The 21060-nt window shown below is 40.7% G+C and overlaps 1 protein-coding gene across 16 annotated transcripts in view; it reads right to left on the bottom strand.

The window, feature by feature from the left end:
• Nucleotides 1–21060, bottom strand: part of MED12L (mediator complex subunit 12L) — a 352938-nt gene that overhangs the window by 17682 nt on the left and 314196 nt on the right. For 15 of the 16 annotated variants that reach the window (XM_023555393.2, XM_064275606.1, XM_064275598.1 and 12 more), the window contains 3 exons: nucleotides 7713–7802; nucleotides 5803–6032; nucleotides 3754–3910 (listed from right to left, as the gene is read on the bottom strand). In XM_023555393.2, the coding sequence (XP_023411161.2) occupies nucleotides 3754–3910; nucleotides 5803–6032; nucleotides 7713–7802 (477 nt within the window). The remainder of the gene's footprint in view (nucleotides 1–3753; nucleotides 3911–5802; nucleotides 6033–7712; nucleotides 7803–21060) is intronic. The other variant, XM_064275601.1, reaches the window with a different exon arrangement.

Below are 21060 nucleotides of genomic sequence, written 5' to 3'. Positions count from 1 at the left end.
AAGCTGGCAGAATGGACATGAAAATAGGGAGTGGAGGGAAGAGTGTGCCGTCTCATTAGGGGGAGAGCAACTAGGAGTATATAGCAAGGTGTATATATATAAATTTTTGTATAAGAGACTGACTTGATTTGTAAACTTTCACTTAAAGTACAATAAGAATTTAAAGAAAAAGAAAGAGTAGGGGTATAATACCATTTCCAAATCTCATATACACATACATCTCATCTGTCTTAGTGATCTAGTGCTGCTATAACAAAAATACTACAAGTGGGTGGTTTTAACAAAAAGAAATTTGTCTCACAGTCTAGTAGGCTAGAAGTCTGGAATTCAGAGTGCCACCTCCAGAGGAAGGCTTTCTCAGTCGACTCTGTTTGAAGGTCCTTGTCATCAATCTTCCCCTGGACTAGGAGCTTTTCAGTGGAGGGATCCTGGGTCCAAAGGACATGCTCTGCTCCTGGCACTATTTTCTTGGTGGTATGAGGTCCCCCTGTCTCTCTGCTCACTTCTCTCTTTTACATCTCAAAAGAAATTGACTTAAGACACAACCTAATCTTATAGGTGGAGTCCTGCCTCATTAACATAACTGCCTCTAATCCCACCACATTAACATCACAGAGGCAGGATTTACAACCCATAGGAAAATCACATCAGATGACAAAATGGTGGAAAAATCACACAATACTGGGAATCATAGACTAGCCAAGTTGACACATTATTGGGGGACACAACTCAATCCATGACTTTATCTAATTATTTTGTTGCAGCAAAAATAAGATATGGCTGTCCCTTGCATCTCTGCCTTGTCAAACGCTGTTCATCCTTCAAGAGGCAAACAAAAATCTGCTCCTCTATGAAGCCTTCTCAGGAGCCCCAAGGAACTCTTCCTTCATCAGTCACAGTACTCACTGTCTGCCCCTTTCTACTTACTGCTTTAACTCCTTTCATGCCATTTGCCTTTCCACATGCTTCTGCCCATTGTATGCTAGCAGGTTAGGCAAGGACTGATGGAGGGCCATTTTTCCATCCCCTATAACATCTGGATGTAGCCCTGATGGCACAGTGGTTAAGAGCTCAGGCTGCTAGCCAAAGATCGGCAGTTCGAATCCACCCGCTGCTCCTTGAAAACCCTAATTTGGCAGTTCTACTCTGTCCAATACCGTCGCTATGAGTCGGGATCGACTTCTGATGGCACACCACAACGTGACATCTGGATGGACTTCTGAAGCTGAGAACAGGTTTTCTTTTCCTAAAGGAAGATGTAGACTGGCCCTTGTGAGATGTGCTGACATAAATTCTCAGCATAAAATCAGAAACTGTGCCAGCGACAAAGTCGGCTCACATACATAGCTCCTGGAAAACACTTTCAAGTCATACAACAAACGCCCACTAGAAATCCACCAAGTGGGAGATGCGAGAAGAAAACATTAGTAGGTGGTTTTTCTCAATGACCTTTAAAGTTTCCTCCACCCAAACACTTCTCTATCCCCAGGGTGACAGCTTGACCTTTTTTCACCCTTCGCATTTTCCAACGTGGCTCGCACATCCTCCTGGAAACCATCTGGCTTTTTTAGAGCGAGATAAGAACCAGCTATGGTCACGCAGCTTTTCTCAGTAAGTGGTAACACTCAGGCATAGGGCAGCCCAGCAGCGGTCTAGGCGGAGTCACTCCCACCGTGAACAACGTAAGCTGGACACAGTGACTGCACCATGAAGTCACCTCTCCATCTGGCTCTCCCTGAACTCTTCCAAGAAAAATCAACCTAACTGCATCATGATTACCTTTTTCCTTTATGGGGGGAGCCAATGACCATAAAAGGAATTAGGAGTAATTCTGATCCAGCAGCATGTCACTTTTTCTTTAACTATCTCCAGAAAATGTGACAGTGATGAAAAACATTACCAGCAAGACATGTTATGTTAACCGTGATCAAAAGCAAATACTCATCCAACAAGAAAAGGTTTTCCAAGTTTGCCTGGAAAAGCACCAGTGTAAGATAAGATGCAATAAGTGAACAAATAATGTAATAATTTCCCTCAGTGATTTGCAAATGAGAAATTTTAAAACAGAGGAAACTGTAAGGGTCAGCCCTGAAATGTTCGGAGGTATAGCCTCAAAATTTGGGAAAAAATGATTATGATTTAAAAACATACCACTATGGATATTAATAATAATCCAGATTTAATAGTAACATTACCAAAGTAGTGCTTCACTTAAATTTTATAATTTAAATCCTCATTATAAATTTAAGAGGTAGGTCCCATAATAACTTCCATTTTACTAGCAACAAAACTGAGGATTGGAGGAGGCTGATATCATCTTGGCGATGACATCTATACAATGAATGAGGTTGCGAATCTGTAGACACACCCCACACCCACCCCCCACTCTGACCAATTACCAGATTTTATCAATTTTGTGATGCAACTTTTTTTTACATTTTAACGGGTCAAAAATTGGGATACAATTCATAGCACTGCACAATTAAGGGCAACTTATGATTGAGAAATGCAGGTCTACAGAGGATGTGTGTTGGCTTCTGCCTGTCACGTGGAGATATTACCAACCAGAACTTTTTTGGATCACACTGAATCAAGACCCCTGACCCACCTGAGCTTTGGTTCACATTCCCAGAGGAGAGTTTTTCTTCCCTCCGTTCAGTGTCAATGTTGAGATATGCACGTGTCTTTGCTATCTCTTCTGTACAGCAGGTTTATTTCTCATTGACCTCACATTGAGAGTATAGCCCTTTGGTGGCCCAGCTCTGTGCAGGGGCATTCCCAATAGCCCCTCCATTTTGGGTTTTTTTTTTTCTCCCCCCGCCCCTTCTTAGGGGTACATAAAATAAGAATGAACCTCAAGTTGGGTTCCTAATAAGATTAGATTACTGATAAGATTAGAGCCCATTGTGCAATGTGGCTCAGCAGCGAAGAGCTTGGCTGCTAACCAAGAGGTCGGAAGTTTGAGTCCACCAGCTACTCCTTGGGAATCCTGGGGGGCAGTTCTGCTCTGTCCTACAGGGTTGCTATGAGTTGGAATAGACTCAACAGCAACGGTTTTTGTTTTGTTTTGGTACAGTCTCATCAGAAAATCTCTAACCCAGTCACAGGACAAGCTTGTCAGTAATGAAGACAAATGGAACAATTAAACAAAATGACCAGGACATCTTAATCAAGGAAGTCGGAAGCAAGAATTTGTCAAGGGGAGGAACCCTTTAACTAGGAGACTCAAATAATTACATCAAATAAAGGAAGCATGCTTCTCTGCATTCTAACTGAGCCGAGATTATATATCCCTTTGACATATTCTTCCCTCATTTCCCTAATTTCACAGTTTAATCAGACTAGAGGTGTTACAGAAACTTGTTTTGGATTATCAATCCCTCTAAGAATCTGACGAAAGCTCTGGAAAACTCCATTCTTTTTTTAAACACACATGTAAAATTCTGCATCAACTGAGGTTTACGCTAACGGAAACGAAGGTATCCACCTGCCCTCTCAAATCTTTCTGCAAAGACAAAGATGATCCGCTAAACACACTCTCCAGCCCGGAGCTGACAGCTGCACAGAGAAAGGAAGGAAGAATCTCGTCAGGCTGGAGCTAACCTGCAGCAGTTTAGTATCTCATGTCAGACACGCAGGAGTCCCCGGACCTTGAATAACGCCTGAGTGCCTTCTGCTTCTTGTAACTGCTCTGTTTTTGCAGTCTGTGAGGGAGGGCCCATCCCACACTGCCCTCATGGCCCTGGCCCATACCTGGAGGAGTCTCTGCTGCTGTCGAACTTGCGCCTGTCTGGGCCTCATGGGGTCCTGAGGCAGTGGCACCGAGGGGAGGTTTGGGTGTGCAGAAGTCAGCACAGCATCGACTCCCCCGCTCACCAGAGGGCTCTGCTGTAGGGTCTGATGGTTCAGTCTGCAAAACATAACACAGCTGAATACCCGAGAACACCGTCAAGTTTGTCATCGGTGCCATTTGCACACGACATTCACCAACACTCTGTGTTCCATCATCACTCATGCAACTCCAATGGAATAAAGGCCGGCGGTTAAAATCACCTAGATGCCCAGGGACAGATGTGATGGCTAGACAAAAGGAGAGAACACATGGGCACGCACGCTGACCATTTAAATTAAAGGTGCAATCATGTATAAATCACTTTTTAAAAATATTTGTAATCATTTTTAGTAAGAAGTGACATTAATTATGCATTTACTCTGGGGCAGGCACTGTGCCAACGGTCTGGACCATGCTACTTCATTTATTCGCACATCAGCCCGTAGGGGTCAACAGTTTTCTTTACGCTTACTTTGAAAATGAGAAAACAAAGAACAAGAGAAGTAACTGATTCAAAATTACTCAGACAGTAAATGGCACAGGTGGGATTTGACCCTAGTACTTTTGGACTCCGGAGTTGAAGTACTCAAGCAACATGCTATGCTGCCACTTATTATAAAAATAACATAATGCATGTTTTCCAAATTAATTTATTTTCCCAAATGTGCTACCGTGGACCTTTTCATTCAAACGGTGATTACTTGCAGTTGACACCCAGCCACTGATGATATCACACGGGAGCTATTGCTGCTATCCGTCATCATGCAAAAGCTGGAATGAAACTTAATTCTTCCAGACCAGCACACCCAAGAGAACTTCCTGCAGTGACTGAAATGTTCTATCTCTGCACAGTACAGTAAAATGGTTACTGGCCACGAGGACTGGCTACGTAACTTACGGGGCCCAGTGTAAAAAACGCAGGGCTCACTGATCAAAAAAGGAATAATAATTTCAAGACAGTGACAGGACATTAAACCAATCATGTTGTTGTAGCTGTTATTAGATGCCACTGAGTCAATTTCGACTCATGGTGACCCCATGTGACAGAGCAGAACTGCTTCTAGGCTATAATGTTCATGGGAACGGGATCGTCAGGTCTTTCTCCCGCAGAGCCATTGGGTGGGTTCGAACTGCCAACCTTTCCATTAGCACCCAAGTGCTTAACCTTTGCACCACCAGGGCTCCTAAATGAATCACAAGGGCTTCTAAGAACAGGGCCCTGTGTGACCTCACACATGCTTATGAAGCTGATCCTGTTGGTGGTATGTGCCTACTGTATACTTGAAACATGGCTAGCATGATGGAGGAACTAAATTTTTTATTGTAATTAGTTTGAATTTAGTTTAAATAGCCGCATGGGGTTGGTAGCTACTGTAATGGACAATGCACTTACAGACTGTGTCTAAGGGATCTGATTAAAACAAGCCCATAACAGAATCTACCATAATCCTGTTTTGCCAACCACCTCTGGGGTACAAAAGGTAGAAACTAAGATACAACAAAACTCATATGAGCACCATGGACGATTAGTATTGCAATTTTATTAGCTATCATAAACTTCATGGCTCCACGCATGTTCTAGTACGGCACTGTTGACAGTGATCAACGCCTTACTAGGTATCAACCAACCATTTTATTTCTCAGAGATTTTTAGCCACAAAACTCTTTTCTTAATAGAAGAGAGCAGAAAGAACACTGGAGCCAACATAGTAGGATCTTCTAAACATATTACACCCATACCCTGGAAGTGAATCAAAACTACTGGGCTCTTCAATGAAGTAAACAAGGTGGGTCATGGCTCATCATGAGCTTCTATCTCGATGCTACCCCAAATGAGATGACAGAATGGAAATTATATGCAAATATCAAGTTCCTAAAAATAATTACAAAGCACCACGCCTGAAAAGAAACATAACAAACGTAAGAACGTGAGCGTTCACTATAGCAATCATTATTTCTACACGTGTCACCTCTGAGAGCCAGTCAAGGACTGCAGGTACGGTGTGGCCTGCTGCTGGACATAGCCACTGGGTGGCTGCTGCATCTGTCTGAGTCTCTCCATGAGTGCGGGGTTGGAATGTGCTGCCGGGTAGGTTCTGGAGTTGTAGCTGGGAGAGAGGACCACGCTGCCAGCCTGCTGCTGTGGCGCCTGCTGTAAGGGCATCTGTGTTCCATACATCGTATACCCCTGGGGCATGGTCTGCAGGCAGGCACAAGGGAAGAAGTCAAAGTTTGAGTTTACCAGCCCAGCTCTACTATCACTAAGATATACAGGACAAAAGCAAACCCAGTAGGACCCCCTGAAGTTCACTGTCTCCAAATGACCTCACGACTGCCAAACTGAGACATCTACTCTGGAGAGCTTGTGTGGTTCAACAGAACTGCCAGTCTCAAAGCAGAGAGGCTAGCAAGAAAGCTCTCTGAATGAATGTGACGTCTCATGAGTCACCAGTAACTCAAACTGAAAATACAGATCCCTCACTTGGTTAAGCTCCCTTCTAAAGCAGGTTGCTTATATGACAGAAGCAAGGGCACGCTTCTATACGGAAATAAGCAGGGGAGCATCGTCCCTTTGGTGAACCAACGACATCAGTGTTCAACAGGCGCCGAGCATCGTTCATGTGATTTCCAACGTTAGTCAGAAAAGCTACCCAATGTATGTGAAAATAATGGAATACACGCTCCTGATACGTCACGAGGAAGCTCTGAATCTGACGAAGGTATCTTCAGTATTTAACAAGTCACGATAAACTAGTAGTAATACCATAACTAGGGCATACAGGTTCAACTGGTGGTGAGTGAATACTCTCTAGTCCTGGCTGAGCGCTCTACCAATAATCTCAACACTTTTATATTCAATATTAGTACCCAATGCCTATTTCTCTAAATCGTGACACCTAACGTAAATGAAAATCCCAAGGCTTTGCCAGATCACTGCCCGTCATTTATAGAACAGAGTGTTGATTAAAGAAGAAGGACGCTGTTCTTCAAATCCCAAAAGCACTCCATCTTAAGGTCATCTAATGGCTGACTTAGAAGACCGGGTTAGAGCCATGTATAGTGAATTTCCAGTAGGCAGGTGAATGGATCTGGGATGATAGGCTCAATGCCTGGGCTGGCCAATCTCATGTTTCCTTTCAGTGGTGCACAAAGTTTGAACCACGAGCTCTAAGCAGCAGTCTTGCCTACACCGTCTTTATGAGAGAGATACAGTAAGAGACTAAGGGGTGCAGACATAACAAAATTATTAGAAAATATTGCTCCAGATTCACGGTGCATGAAGGCAAGTCTACCATTTGTTAAGCATCTACTGTGTATCTGGCACAGTGCTAGCTCCTTACATAGGATGTCTTAAATCCTCACGAGCTTCAATTCCATTCCACAGAGAAGGATAGAAAGGCTCAGAGATTGACTAATTTGCACGTCAAAGAGGTAGTAAGTTGTCATGAACTGTACCCAGGTCTAACACCAAGTCCCATTACCTTCTTGTCCTACCGTCATTCCTCTTTAAAGCTATCTTTGAACATGACAATTTCAAGTATGAATTATAGACTTAATTATTATTGATATAAACTAAGTACTCCGGGATCGTCAACCATTTCAATATCCACCATCATCATCAATACAGAGGTTCGAACTGACTTACGTTTTTAATTCAAGAATTTTCTAAAATGTTTTATGGTCTTTAAATTCACCAGCCCCTGAGACTTGTTCAACCACCATAGGTAGTGCTTTTCTGAAATATCAATTATAATCTATAAGCAGAAGAAATAGTCAAGTTCTAGACCCCATAAAGGAGCTGATACCCTATCGACTTGATTTCCCTCTTCAGAGAAAGAACACAGAAATACTAGTAGCATCTATGAAGCAACATAGGTACCTGTGCTAGCTGCAGCCCTGGATACTGAGGAAGCTGAGGGGAGGGCCGTGCTTGTGCAGCAAAGAGAGCTGTCTGGTCCCCTGGCTGGCCCTGGAAATCAAAGCCAAGAGAAACTCTTGATCATAACAGCAAGGGCTTCATTGGAGCTCCTGGACTACAACCCAATAACCCACCATGTCAAGTGTCATTACACGAACACAGAACTTGAAGATTTTCCAACTGCGTTAACTACCATTCATCAATTAACTACTATTCATCAATTTCCTATTTGTGTGTAGATTGTTGCACTTATTTCTTGTGAAGATGACTATAGAGGCCCTCAGTGATAACAAAGACATAAATACAAGCAAAGTCATCAATGATCTGCTCAGCAGGCAGGCTCTGAGGCAGCTTCCCAGTATGCTCAGCATTACAAATAACTCTTTGCGGTGAAAGGCATGAGACTCTAAGTGTGAAATCTGATACCACAGGGCTGTATCCCTTGTGGCCATGAGGGAAGTGAACATGTAGCCTATACACAAATGATAATTAAAAATTTTAAGAATTTTACATTTTTTCAAAGTGACCTAAAAATAGCCAATTTAGCCATGTATTCGAGGGTTGAATTTGGTACTTTCTATGACTCTACTCGTAAGGAGCCCTGGTGGCACAGTGGTTAAGTGCTCGGCTGCTAACTGAAAGGAGAGCAATACAAATCCACCAGCTACTCTGTGGGAGAAAGATATGGCAGTCTGCTTCAGGGAAGATTACAGCCTTGGAAGCCCTATAGGGCCACTCTACTCTGTCCTAAAGGGTGGCTGTGAGTTGGAATCGACTTGACAGCAACGGGTTTGATTTTTGTTGTGATTCTACTCATCCTTTAGAAAATAGTCCATAAAAATGTGTAAGTTAATAACAAACATAATTATAAGCAACTATATTTTATAGTATCAATTAAAATCAAATGACATCTGCTCACCAATCTGAATTTACTACATGTTTTGGCCTTGGGAAGATAAACACACACATTCACTAAGAGCAGCTAGCTGTACGTGTGTTTTGTTTTGGTGGCAGAAGGTACAGTGAGACCCAGTGCTTTCTAGCGTTCCTGGGTTTTTTCAGGACTTACTAACTGTAAAGAACGAGGCTGATTCTATTACTACTGTTTTATAACAGGTATCCTCGTTTTTAAAAAGGTGCTAAATTATAGTCATTTCAAACCATTTTAACTGTGTTTGGAAAGTGGTGTAGGTATTTCTAGGAGGAAGACGGGATAAATCAGCCTTAGCAGGAGAACAACGCCAATTATTAGCACTGATGACATGCCAAGCACTGGCCTTCTTGTTCTTATTCTCTTTTTCCTATGAGAACTCTATCGGGGAGGGAAGTCATCCCATCTTCTTCAAATGAGAAAAGCCAGGCTTAAAAGAGCTTAAGAAACTTCCTGAGTTCACCTGGCTAGGCCTGGAAGAGCCGTGATCTGAACTAACGTGGGTCTGACTCCAAAGCCCAGGCCCTTTCCATAATAACAAGATGCCTCCATGTGTGATACCAAGATGACAATACTTAAATTTTTATTTGGTGCTTATTCTTTAGGAAGACATAGCCTCTTAAAATTACCCCAGTGAGAAACTGAGAAGCGAATCTCTATTAAGACTTGTTAACAAAATATTGGCAAACACTGAAACCAAATATATGCATCAGATGGTGAAGGCTTTGCCCTGGCTCCCACATGAAATCACCTGGGGGCATTTATGAAGCTTAAGACTCTATTAAAGTGACTAAAGGAGGCCAGGTGGCACAGTGGTTAATACCTCACCTGCTAACCAAAAGGTCAGCATTTCCAATCCACCAGCAGCTCCTTGGAAACCCTATCAGGCAGTTCTAGTCTGTCCTATAGATTGCTATGAATTGGAATTGACCCCACAGCAATGGGTTTGGGTTTTTTTTTTTTTTTTGGGAAGGTGACTATTTACTCCATCCATAGAGTACCTTTCTACGGGGCCTGTACATTAACAGCTTCAACAAGAACCTAACTTTCCAGAATAGGGTATGGTGAGGATACCCTCAGCCATTAGCTGATTAATCCATTAAGTCCAGCTGTACCTCCAACTCTTCATTTGATCACTTGAGAACCTTAGGAAACAAGCTATGACTGTGGGAGGAAAAACTACAGCACTAATAAGGTAAATATCTGAGTTACTGGCAAACACTCCTCTACAGACATCAGTTGAGATCATAAAGATGTAAGAATTGTGAATTCAAAACTATTCTTCCACATAAAAATTAAAAAATTGCCAAAGAAAAAGCACATAAATCTTCAAAGAAGCATGGAGAAAGAAAGAAAAAAATTTCCAAATGCAATTCTGACCATCTCAAATTGACACGCTCTGAGTCACTGATGTCTAAAGGTACACATTAAATTCCTTCCCACTCAATTTTTCCCAACTCAATACTTAAGCCCACTTCCATCAAGCCCATTTTGACTCAGAGCACCCCTACAGGACAGAAAAGAGCTGCCCCAATAGGGTTTCCAAGGCTATAAATCTTTACAGAAGCAGATTGTCAAATCTTTCTCCCATGAAGGAGCTGGTGACTTTGAACCACTGACCTTTCAGTTAGCAGTGGAGTGCTTTAACTGCTGCACCACCAGGGCTCTGTCGATACTTAAGAGCAGTAAGTTATAATTTAGATATGCATTAACCTCCCTGAGGAATCGTCAACTTTCCAAGGACGTTAGCACTGTCTTCCCCGTTCATAGGCCGTCCTGAATGGAAAATACCCTGCCTCTCCCACCAGGTTGGAAGGGCCTCTTATTTTTCTGTTCTTCCCAGCATTATGCCAGGAACACATTATTTCAATTTGAAATGGTTCAATTTGCTGAGGAACAGATGAGTGACTAAGCTTGAAAAAGTTTACCAATGCTAAAAGAGAACCATGAGACAGGAATAAATGAGGAAACAGTAAAAATGCTTAATGTTGGTGGAGGGTTTTCCTTCATCAAGAAATGCATTAAACTAGAAAGGGACCATACAATATACCACCTGAGCTGGGACTCTCTTGAAAGAAAGTCTATCAATAAGGAGGCCAGAACGATGGGAACACTGGGGCCATGCCAAGCAAATCAGGACACACAGTCTCCTGAGTTACAGGTAATTCACTTATTATTTTCTGAAAACTTTCTAAGTTTTATTTGATTTATTTTTAGTCAGTTCCTAACACAATGTTAGGAGGGACCGGTCCCTGGGGAAGGACATCATGCTTGGTAAAGTAGAGGGTGAGTGACCAATAGGAAGACCCTCAATGAAATGGACTGACACATTGGCTGCAACGATGGGCTCAAACACAGCAACGACTGTGAGATGCACTGGGCCAGGCAGCGATTCATTCTGTTGTACACAGGGTCGCTGTTGAGTCGGAACCTAACAACACCAGAAGAGGGTCTGGCATACAGTAAGTGTTCAATAAATATCTGTTGACAAAAACTAAGATTTAATTTAGTTTATCTGTTAACCAGAAGATTCACAGGTAAATTAAGATTTATATTTTCAGCATATGTATCTTTACCAAGCGCTTTCCAGACGTCCCATACCTTTTAGCACTGTCTTTTGTTTTGAAAGTCAATTTTCCATCTATTATTCTACTGATTTCTACTTTCTGCCTGCCTGCAACAGTGCCTGAACAGTGACATCACTTTCCCCTCTGGATTTATCCTGGAGTCCTGATGGCACAGCGGCTAAATGCTTGGCTGCTAACCAAAAGTGGCAGTTCAAATCCACCAGCTGCTCCACAGGAGAAAAATGGGGCACTCTGCTTACGTAAAGATTACAGCTTTGGAAACTCTATGGGGCAGTTCTTCTTTGCCCTGCAGGGTCACTATAAGTCAGAATCTACTCGATGGCAATGGGTTTGGTTCATTTTGATTTATTCTGTTTAATTGAAACAATCAGAGGCAACATGAATTTCATTATTTTTAGGAATGAAAGGACAATCCAGGAGGGCAGTTTTTGACAAAATATATATATATTTTTGAGCCAGGTATCACATATCTTGGAGAGAAAATAAGATGTGTTTGTGCCCCTGCTCAAGCTCCTGTGACTCAGGTACCTGACTTGTATATTATTAAGGGAACAAGCCACGGTTAACTGGGAAATTCTGAGAATAACATCAGCTTATCCCTATATTACTGCCTGAGCCAAATCCCTACACACGCCTACTTTCATTCATTTTAATGCACTTTGCTTTTGGTTTGCCTCTGTAAAACCCATTGCCATCCAGTCAATTCTGACTCATAGCGACCCTACAGGACAGGGTGGAAATGCCCTATAGGGTTTTCAAGGAGCGGCTGGTGGATTCAAACTGCCAACCTTTTGGTTAGCACCCAAGCTCCAGAGATACATAAATCCATTGTTTGCTAAAATTTCCACCCTCTAAAAACTTCTAAAGAAGCTGTGCTGTTCAATATTGGCTCATGTTCCTAGCCTCCGCAGGAATGGTTCTCTAAGTGCTTTGTTTGTCATTGGACAGGAGAAATACCTGAGGTCAAAGAGATGTTGCTGCCTCTAAGATCTTTTGCATAATTTGAAAATAATGTATCTGGTAAGCGTAAAAATCTTGGTGAGTCATCCATAATTTTTATTCTTCTTCGTCATGTTCTCTCCTCCACTAGCAATGACTCCCTTGCCCACTTGGGCTAATGTGAGTGCTCTTTCTAAAAGAACCTCGGTTATGCCTTCAATTAGCAGCCAGCAATACAATCAAAATCAGTATTTTAAAATCTGGAGTTTTCTACACATTCAACTGATTAGTCACAAATTTTTCAAATCCTCAGTAATTTGTTTTTAGTAGTATTGAAAGGTCATAAGTAGAGAAACAGAGCCCTGGTGGCGAAGAGATTAAGAGCTCAGCTGCTAACCAAAGTCAGCAGTTTGAATTGGCCAACAGCTCCTCGGAAACCCTATGGGGCGGTTCTACTCTACCCTACAGGGTTGCTATGAGTTGGAACTGACTCGATGGCAAAGAATTTAGCTTGGGTGGGAAGTAGAGAAACAATTTGTCTCTGGAAAATCAGTCAGGTTTTATGATTTTGTTTCTGAAAATAGAGGTTTAGGAAAAATAATAAACCACACAACAAAAACCACTGGGTAACGTTTTATGAGTCACCTATCAGAAATGGCATTATTTATGGCTACCCATTTGGAAGCTACTGAGTGATGGCGTCCAAGGCTAAACAGCACATGGTGTGAACCAGAAGTTATGGTCATCACACTTTACTGGTCTATTCTGATTGCAGACAGTAGACACAGAGAGAATTCTGTAATTTAAGAGGTCCTTTTAACTAGCTACTCTTGATACTTTTAGAAAGCTTTCACTGCAAATATAATTTAGTTGGAAACCAGTTAATAGTAATATTAACTGCTGGAATCCACACGATAATGAACCTTTACGATATAGTCTATTAACATGCCCATAAATGATGACTATACCGATCAAGTATATTAAAAAAAACCAAAAACCAAACCCACTGCCATCGAGTCGATGCCAACTCATAGCAACCTATAGGACAGAGTAGAACTGCTCCATAGAGTTTCCAAGGAGCACCTGGTAGATTCAAACTGCCGACCTTTTGGTTAGCAGCCGTAGCACTTAACCACTATGCCACCAGGGTTTCCGGCCAAGTGTAAGTGTATACATTCAGTAAATTCCTAATAATGTAGAGCACACTAAATAAAAGGTCTATATACATTTCCATTAATTGGAATGACACAGAAATCATAGAACCTTCTTTTGACAATAAATACTTGACAAACAAAATATTCTGTTTATAACTATTTTTTAGAAGTAAAAAACCCATGACTAATGCAAATAAATTTTCTATCTGAATTACATTACCATCTGAACAATAAATGCCCTATAGCCAACATGAACCGTCCCCAAACTCTTTTAACTTTGATGAAGTTCAATTCAAGTTTTTAAGTAAATAAAAACCTCACCTGCTCGCTGTATACCATAAAATGCCAAGAAAAATTAATATAAAAATTGAGTCTTGTCAGAAGTTTTAAACTTTCCTTTGTTGAAATAGTTGATGGAGAAACTGCCCATAAGACAAGTATTTAATAACCAACGTAAACACTTTCAAAAGTTGAATATGCAATTAAGACTACTTTCAGCAACATACAGAACAACGTTACCCATGAAATGGGCGGTGAAACAAGTTGACTTACGTTCACATCTGAGATGTGTGCTCTTTTTTATTCTAATGCTCCTTGGGTTTATGTTGTGGGTTGGCTACCTGATACAGAAACCTATAAGTAATTCAGTGCAAAACATGCATTCTTAGCTAGCCCAGGCAAAGCAGAAGAGGTGAAGTCTTACAACATGCATGTGCAAGACCTATGCTCAAAAAAAAAATATCTTCCCCATACCAGAAAGAAAACAGGGATGATGCATTCTTTTGAGAATCTGGGAATAGCCAGTGAGTGGGATGTGATGAGAAGGGTATGTTTCATAGCCACGGTTTCATTATCTTGCGTTGGGCCTATGACTGAGCATGCCATGTGTCCGTCTACTGATGATGTCAGTTACCACAGGAAGAAGCAAGAGCTCAGGAATAGACGCATTCAAAATCAGTACAGAGATGAAAGTGTAAGAGCTGGTCTATGCTCCCGAGCCCAGGCCTGGAACATCCGTTGGTTTCCATACCATACACATATGATGAAAAACATGAGGCGATCAAAGAGGGGGAAACATTCAGAAACAAATTCCATTAAACAGGACACGGTCAATGCGTTCATGATTCCGTGTCCCAGTCTCAAACGGAAACCAAGTGAGTCACAGTGAAATGAAGGATTATTACCAGCTATAGAAGAATAACCCGCTTCTCAATTTGATGTTCAAAGGATAATGCTATAAAAGTTTACTTAAAAAAAAAAAGAAAGAAAGAAAAGGAATGAGAGCAGGGGTGTTACCATTATGTTGTCAAAGTCTTCCAGAAGGGAGACAGCAGAGTGACAGAAGTCCTACAGAAAGGCAACAGTAAGAAAACAGCAGACAATACAGGTAAGACTTTTTAGCCTGGTGGTGTGGGTAGCCAAAATACACATGAAATATTTCATTTTAAAATAATGCTTCAGGGAGTCGAGTCTCAAAAACCCAGGCCCTCTGGAGGTTTTACTAACTCATATGGCCAGACGACCTCACTACAGACTAGGACACTGATAGGTAATATGGTAATATTCACGTAATACAATACCACAACCTGGAGGTGAAATGATGACATCAAAGAAGTAGGGGAGACACTGAGACAGACATATCCTTCTGTAGCTCAGGGAGGGCAGTCCCAGTGTGGGCAGCAGGGAGCCAGAGTCCTACTCAGCCTACAGCAAGTGGGAACTCAGGACGTTACACAGACATTAAGTGGACAGGTCAACTTGTCATATATTGTTGGAGGGTATAATTAAGTAGCTCCATCCCACGTAATCATCTCATAGCGACCCTACAGGACAGAGTAGAACTGCCCATGTAAAAACAGAGCATCAGGCTAGGCACACATTCAATCAAATGAAAGAGACAACAAATACCTGGAGCACCAACCACTGTTTACGTACCAACAGGGAACCTCTTTTAGAAAACGGCAACCGAATGTTTAGGAAAAAGTGGTATTTTTCAGGTAAATGGGTCCCTGGTTTAATCATTTTTATAAACAGACTTAAATGAACACATTGTTTATGATGTTGGAAATTGCCTGCTCACGGAGTTTTGGGGACAGAGATGAGGCAACCTTAATAGAAGAAGTATTTTACTATATTAAGGACTTGCAACGACAGGAGGAATTTCTCAAGCAAATACTATCTATTTTTACCATTTTAGGGGGAGCGACATAACTCACTGAATCTGTACACTGATCTTCAGATCCAATCACCACCCTCGTATCAGTGGTCCATTTCCTTACCCGCCCCCCCACAATCTTCTGCTCTCTCTCGTAAAAACCAAGCTGTGTCCACTCTTTTCTGCCTCATTACTGTGGCCTAATCGTAATTGCAACAAATGATCTCAGCACCTTTCTCATCACTCAAATAAACAGAACATACGAGAGATTAAAGATAAACAAAGCACCCACTTTCCAGGTCATGCTTTCTACCCCAGGAACAAAATGACAGGGTTACAGACATATTTACTAGTTCAGTGTTCTCCCCTCCCAAAGCCGCCTTTGTCATTGGAGATTAAAAAAAAAAGTTTACACTTAAAAAATATGTACACAATTTACAATGTGTAAATGCTTGAAAAAAATAATAGTAAAAACTCAAGATTTGTTTCCATAAGGCAATTCTGCCTACCTTTAACAAATAATAAAAATGATTTTGAAATGTGCTCAGATTGTATGACCAGGAAATTTATAGTAGGGAAAACGTCAAGTGTTAGTAAAGTTACAAAAGGATGCCTAAACTCACAGGTTATCAGGTAAATGCAAATTAAAATGTCACATTCTAATACCATTTCACCCTCTCTGACTGGGAAAAATAAGGTCTGAGGATATAGAGCGTTGTTGAGGATGTGCAGAAAGGAAAATGCTCATTTACTGCTGGTGGAAATCACCACCACTCTGGAAATGAAGTCAGCATTCTCGCTTCAGGTACGTAACCTGGATGCTCTCCACGTGTGCAGAAGACAGGCACCAGAATGTTTACTGCTGTACTGCTGACAATAAAACTTAAATGACCATCAACAGAAGAATGGATACATAATATGATAATATCAATCATGGAAAAGCATCCGACAGGAAAAATGAATGAAGCTACATAACTACATACATGCACCACGATGGATACATAATATGATAAATCAATCATGGAACGGCATCCAACAGGAAAAATGAATGAAGCTACATTAACTACATACATGCACCACGATGGATACGATCCAAAATTCGAAACAATAACAACAACAAAAAGTGGGTCGCAAAAGTATACATAAAGTGCGATACTATCTAAATAAAGATTTAAATCATGATACTATACAATGTTGACATCAATCGATACAAAAACAAAAGTAAAATGATAAAGACATTCATAAGAATAAAAAACACTAAATTCATGATAATGATTACATCTTTATCAGGAAGAGAGGGAAATGAAAGGATATGACGGGGGTCTCGTCCACATCTGTGATGGTTTGTTTTTAGAGAATGATCTAACGCAAACATGGAAGAGCATTATTATTTAATAATGCCACGAGCCAGTAAGTACATTAGTGTCTGTTATATTATTGTCTAATCTTGTCTGTGTGTTTGCAACATACCACTAAAGAGTGAGTGGGAAGGAGGATAAAGAGGAAGGAAGAAGATATTCCAAGGTGACACCATATCGCTAGGGTAGAAGGCCTCAGGAGTCAATCATCAAACATGGATTGGCTGCTCAACTTAAATGGGCCTCATCAAACCCCAAAAGGCGTGTTTCCATGAAGTCACATAAGCACTTTTGCTGACAACTCTGGGACGCTCTAGCCCAGTCTTCGTCCCTCGTTAAGTTATACCTAGTTTCTTCATTTGGAACACAATGATGCAACCAGCTACACAGTTAATAACCTAAGCTCCTTACAAGTTACTATTAGAATTGGGCACATCATTGCAGTCCTTTGTCAGAAACCTTCCTTTTTACTGCCATGAAAATCTTAGTTTGTGGATAATTGCCTTTTTTTTTTTTTGGTTCCAAATTTTTCTGTCTCAATCAACTTAAGCTAGACATGTATCGTCTCTTTGGACTCCAATAAAAACAAACTGGCTGGTACTGATTATTACAAAGAATGACAAACTAATTTTGTACATTGGGAGGGAGAAAAATCAGGATAAAACTGTTTCATAAATAAGGCATAAAATAAAGCACTTTTCCTGAGTTAAAACTTAAGATTCCCACCCAAAGCTCCTTCCCTAGATGGTTGATGTGGTGGAGTGGGTAAAAGGAGGTTCCTGATGTCACAAGAATACTGAGTATAAGAAAGAGGTCACTGGAAAACAACTGAAGCAGCAGTGTACAGCAGTGTATTATTATAACCAATATTCTGTATTTTATGATCGTTCTGATAGAATATGTAGAAAATAAAACATAGGGATACTTTTGACACTGAAATTGAAATTTGTCCTTCTAACGTTTGTATCACAGGATTCAGACAGTAAAAGACATGCTGTTCTAGGGATCAAAATGACTCTTTGGAAAACTAAATGTTTACTCCTTTTTATTAGTCTGTTCTACTTGATGGCCACTGAACAAATGAGAATTCAACCAGTCTTATTAAGTACAATTAATATAATTATATAACTGAAGCATTTGACCTACTTTTGTTCATCACCTTTAATCCTTAACATATTTAAGAAAATAATTTTTTTTTATGGGACAGAGATTTCCTTTGAAATAAGAAAACCATAAAAATAGTACCAATAAAACAGCAGCAATTAAACAGCAGCCAACACTTATTGAGCACTTACTATGAGCCGGCCGCTGTTCTAAGGCTCTTGCGTGTATTAAATCATTAATTTCACAACAACCCTATAAAGGATTAGCTCCATTTTACAGATGGGCTCTGAGGCAAAGACAGGCAAGACTACTGCTACACTGAGCCTAAATAAGGGACTTGTGGGTAAGGAATAGCGATCAACCATTTTTTATTTTCCTGGATGAAGACCGTAACTAAGAAGAATAAACAAGTTTTCGTGCCAAAACATCTTTATATACAACCATATGCACTGCACCAAGGCTGTACAAAAACATGCTCAATTTTAACAATCATTACATCAAATAATTTGATTCAAAATATTTAACATTAATCAGTGCTATTTGGCATCTGTTTTCTAGGCACCAAAACAATGTCTTAACATATTCCTGGGCAATCACAGGATGGTTCATAACAGGAAGTCCCATGACCCACTGAGCCTGATATTGGTCTCTGCAGTGGAACAGGAGGCTTATTTTCGAAAGGTATTCTAGTTTGCATGATGCATCATCTAAGGCTAGATGGTTTCTACATAGGTCAACTTCTCTCCGTCAGATGTGAAGAGGCCATGGAGGACCTGTAAGATCTGAGACATCTCTGAAATCCGGGAATTTATGTTTTCCCTGTTCCACCTACATTTTTAAAACAACCAGGGCAGTGGTCACTGCAGCGGTGAATCTCCAGAAGCACTCATAGCTATGAGATGAGTTTGTGGATAAAAGCGAGATTGCTATGGTTCCAGATGCCAGGGGAAAGGAAACTCTAGGCTTCCAGAAAGAACTGCTCAAGTCATGCATTCACTTGTTTGATAAACATTTCATATATTTCTACTGCGCAGACTCCATAGATGAAGGGATGATACAAAGCATCCTAAGGCCCAATGCCTGACCTTATGAGAAAAGGGGGAAACTAGTGTTTACTAGACAACTAGCCTAGTGAATACTGTGCAGTCATTGCTATGAAGTTGGGCTTTACTTTTTGAAGAAGGCATTTCTGACCTTAAAAAACAAACAAAAAAATCCAACGTGTGACAGAACTGGCACGAAAGAACCTGTTTAAGGAAAAGAACGAACGGTCAGGTCGTTCTTCCCCTTAGTGCACTCGGCACATCTACAGGTGGTGTAATGGATGGAGTCAGGTACTCGGAGTGGTGTACAGGTGTGGGAGACACGGGGACCTCAGGCCTTCCAGGTTATAATCCCGCTTTCTTCAAAAATGCCTTCACTTCTCTGATTACAAGTAGATTATCCTATTAAATTCCTTTCTGTAAAGTTTCCTTTAGGGGAAACTGGCACGGCTCGTATCAGAAAGTGAACCGTTTGGGGACAGGCATGTTTACCTATAAATGCCTACCTGCCCTTTCCCCAATTCTAGGAACTATTCGCAGTAACTAAAAACCGAATTTAGCAGTAACTACTTTTTTTTACACCTGAAAAGGGTTATTAATAAGACAAATTACACCTTGTGATAAAAAAGTAGACATGAAAAAATAAATTCTAGAAAGGCAAATTTTACTTCGGCTTAATTACTTTAAAAGGTAGCTGACTCATTCTCTTGGGATCATTTCTCAACTCTGTAAATTTTTTTTTATTATCTCAATAAGGATGTGAACTCTATTTTGGCTCACTCCGATAAAGGCGAAAATCCCACTAAGGTTTTAAATGGCTCCAAACATAACTATTTAAGCAAAATCAATGATTTTTGAAAAAACATTCTATTCAAATTCTCATTACTTATGTGTAAGCAGCAGCTCAGGCCTATCTTACGGGACACCGAGGGAGCCAGGACAATTGCCAGGCGTCAGAGAGACACAGACCAGTATGTGGTGACTGTCATTTGTATTCTCATGTAGTCCAACTGGTTTCCTCCCTCCTGTCCTTCTTATAATTCAGTTAAAAGAAAACACAATTTTCAAGAACTAGCGACTAACCTTCCCACCCTCCAAAACTCACTCTGTGGCCTGAATGCAAAAATCCTGTAAGCTCTACAACAGAGATACGCCTAGAAAGTCATCCAAAATACAAAGGGTATTTTAAAAAGCATTAGAATTTCTTGTCCTCTGCAAAGCTCTGGGATTTTCCTTAGAGCAGGACATACTTGTAGACTGGCTATGCCCATTCAAGATCGTAAAGGTACTTATACCTCATAGGGTAGTTGTGGGGTTTAAGCACGCTGGAAGTGCTTAGAACTGCTCTGGCATACAGTAAGTGCTCTGTGTCAGTTATTATTACCATTATCATCAAGTGAGTGCATTCCCATTTTTGAAAAATACAAAAAGGCATAAATAAACTAGAAAAGGCAGGCACAAATCTCACCTCCCTGTTTTTTATTTTAATGTTGTTGGATAGATTCATGAGTGTCATGGGTCTGTATTAGCTTTTGTGGGACTTTCAGAGTTGTTGTTAAACTTAATCACTGCCCCCCAAAAGGTTAAGCATAATTGGGTTATCCCACCAACTGGGGTATAGAGTATAAAAATAGAAACAACACAAGTCACGAATTAAATTGAATGCATCAACAGACTGTTATTTGTAATTTATTCATTATCGGCTCTAGGCCTTATTAAGAATACACTAAAAATAAAGTCTGGGCAGGACACCGTAAGAGAAAACCTAAGAAACATCAGGGACTTCGGTGACACCGCCTCAAAGCAAGAGATGTAAAAATAATATATGAAAGTAGGGATCAGAAGAGCAGAGAATATGGCAGTAATTACATACAGAATGCACGCTCAGAGAGGGTTACCTTGAGGGTGACAGGCCTACTTGCAATTGATTAAAAAGTCATTATCTCTTCTTTTTGCTTTAAGGCAGCTTTAATAAATCTAAGACCTTCAGCGTTCTCATTTGGTCAATGGTAACAGTGAAATACAGAGGGGAAAGGG

This window comes from Loxodonta africana, chromosome 23 (assembly GCF_030014295.1).
Source record: "Loxodonta africana isolate mLoxAfr1 chromosome 23, mLoxAfr1.hap2, whole genome shotgun sequence".
Lineage (NCBI taxonomy): Eukaryota > Metazoa > Chordata > Mammalia > Proboscidea > Elephantidae > Loxodonta > Loxodonta africana.
The sequence above is the reverse complement of the archived record's forward strand: the minus strand, read 5'-3'. Positions and strand labels throughout refer to the sequence as shown.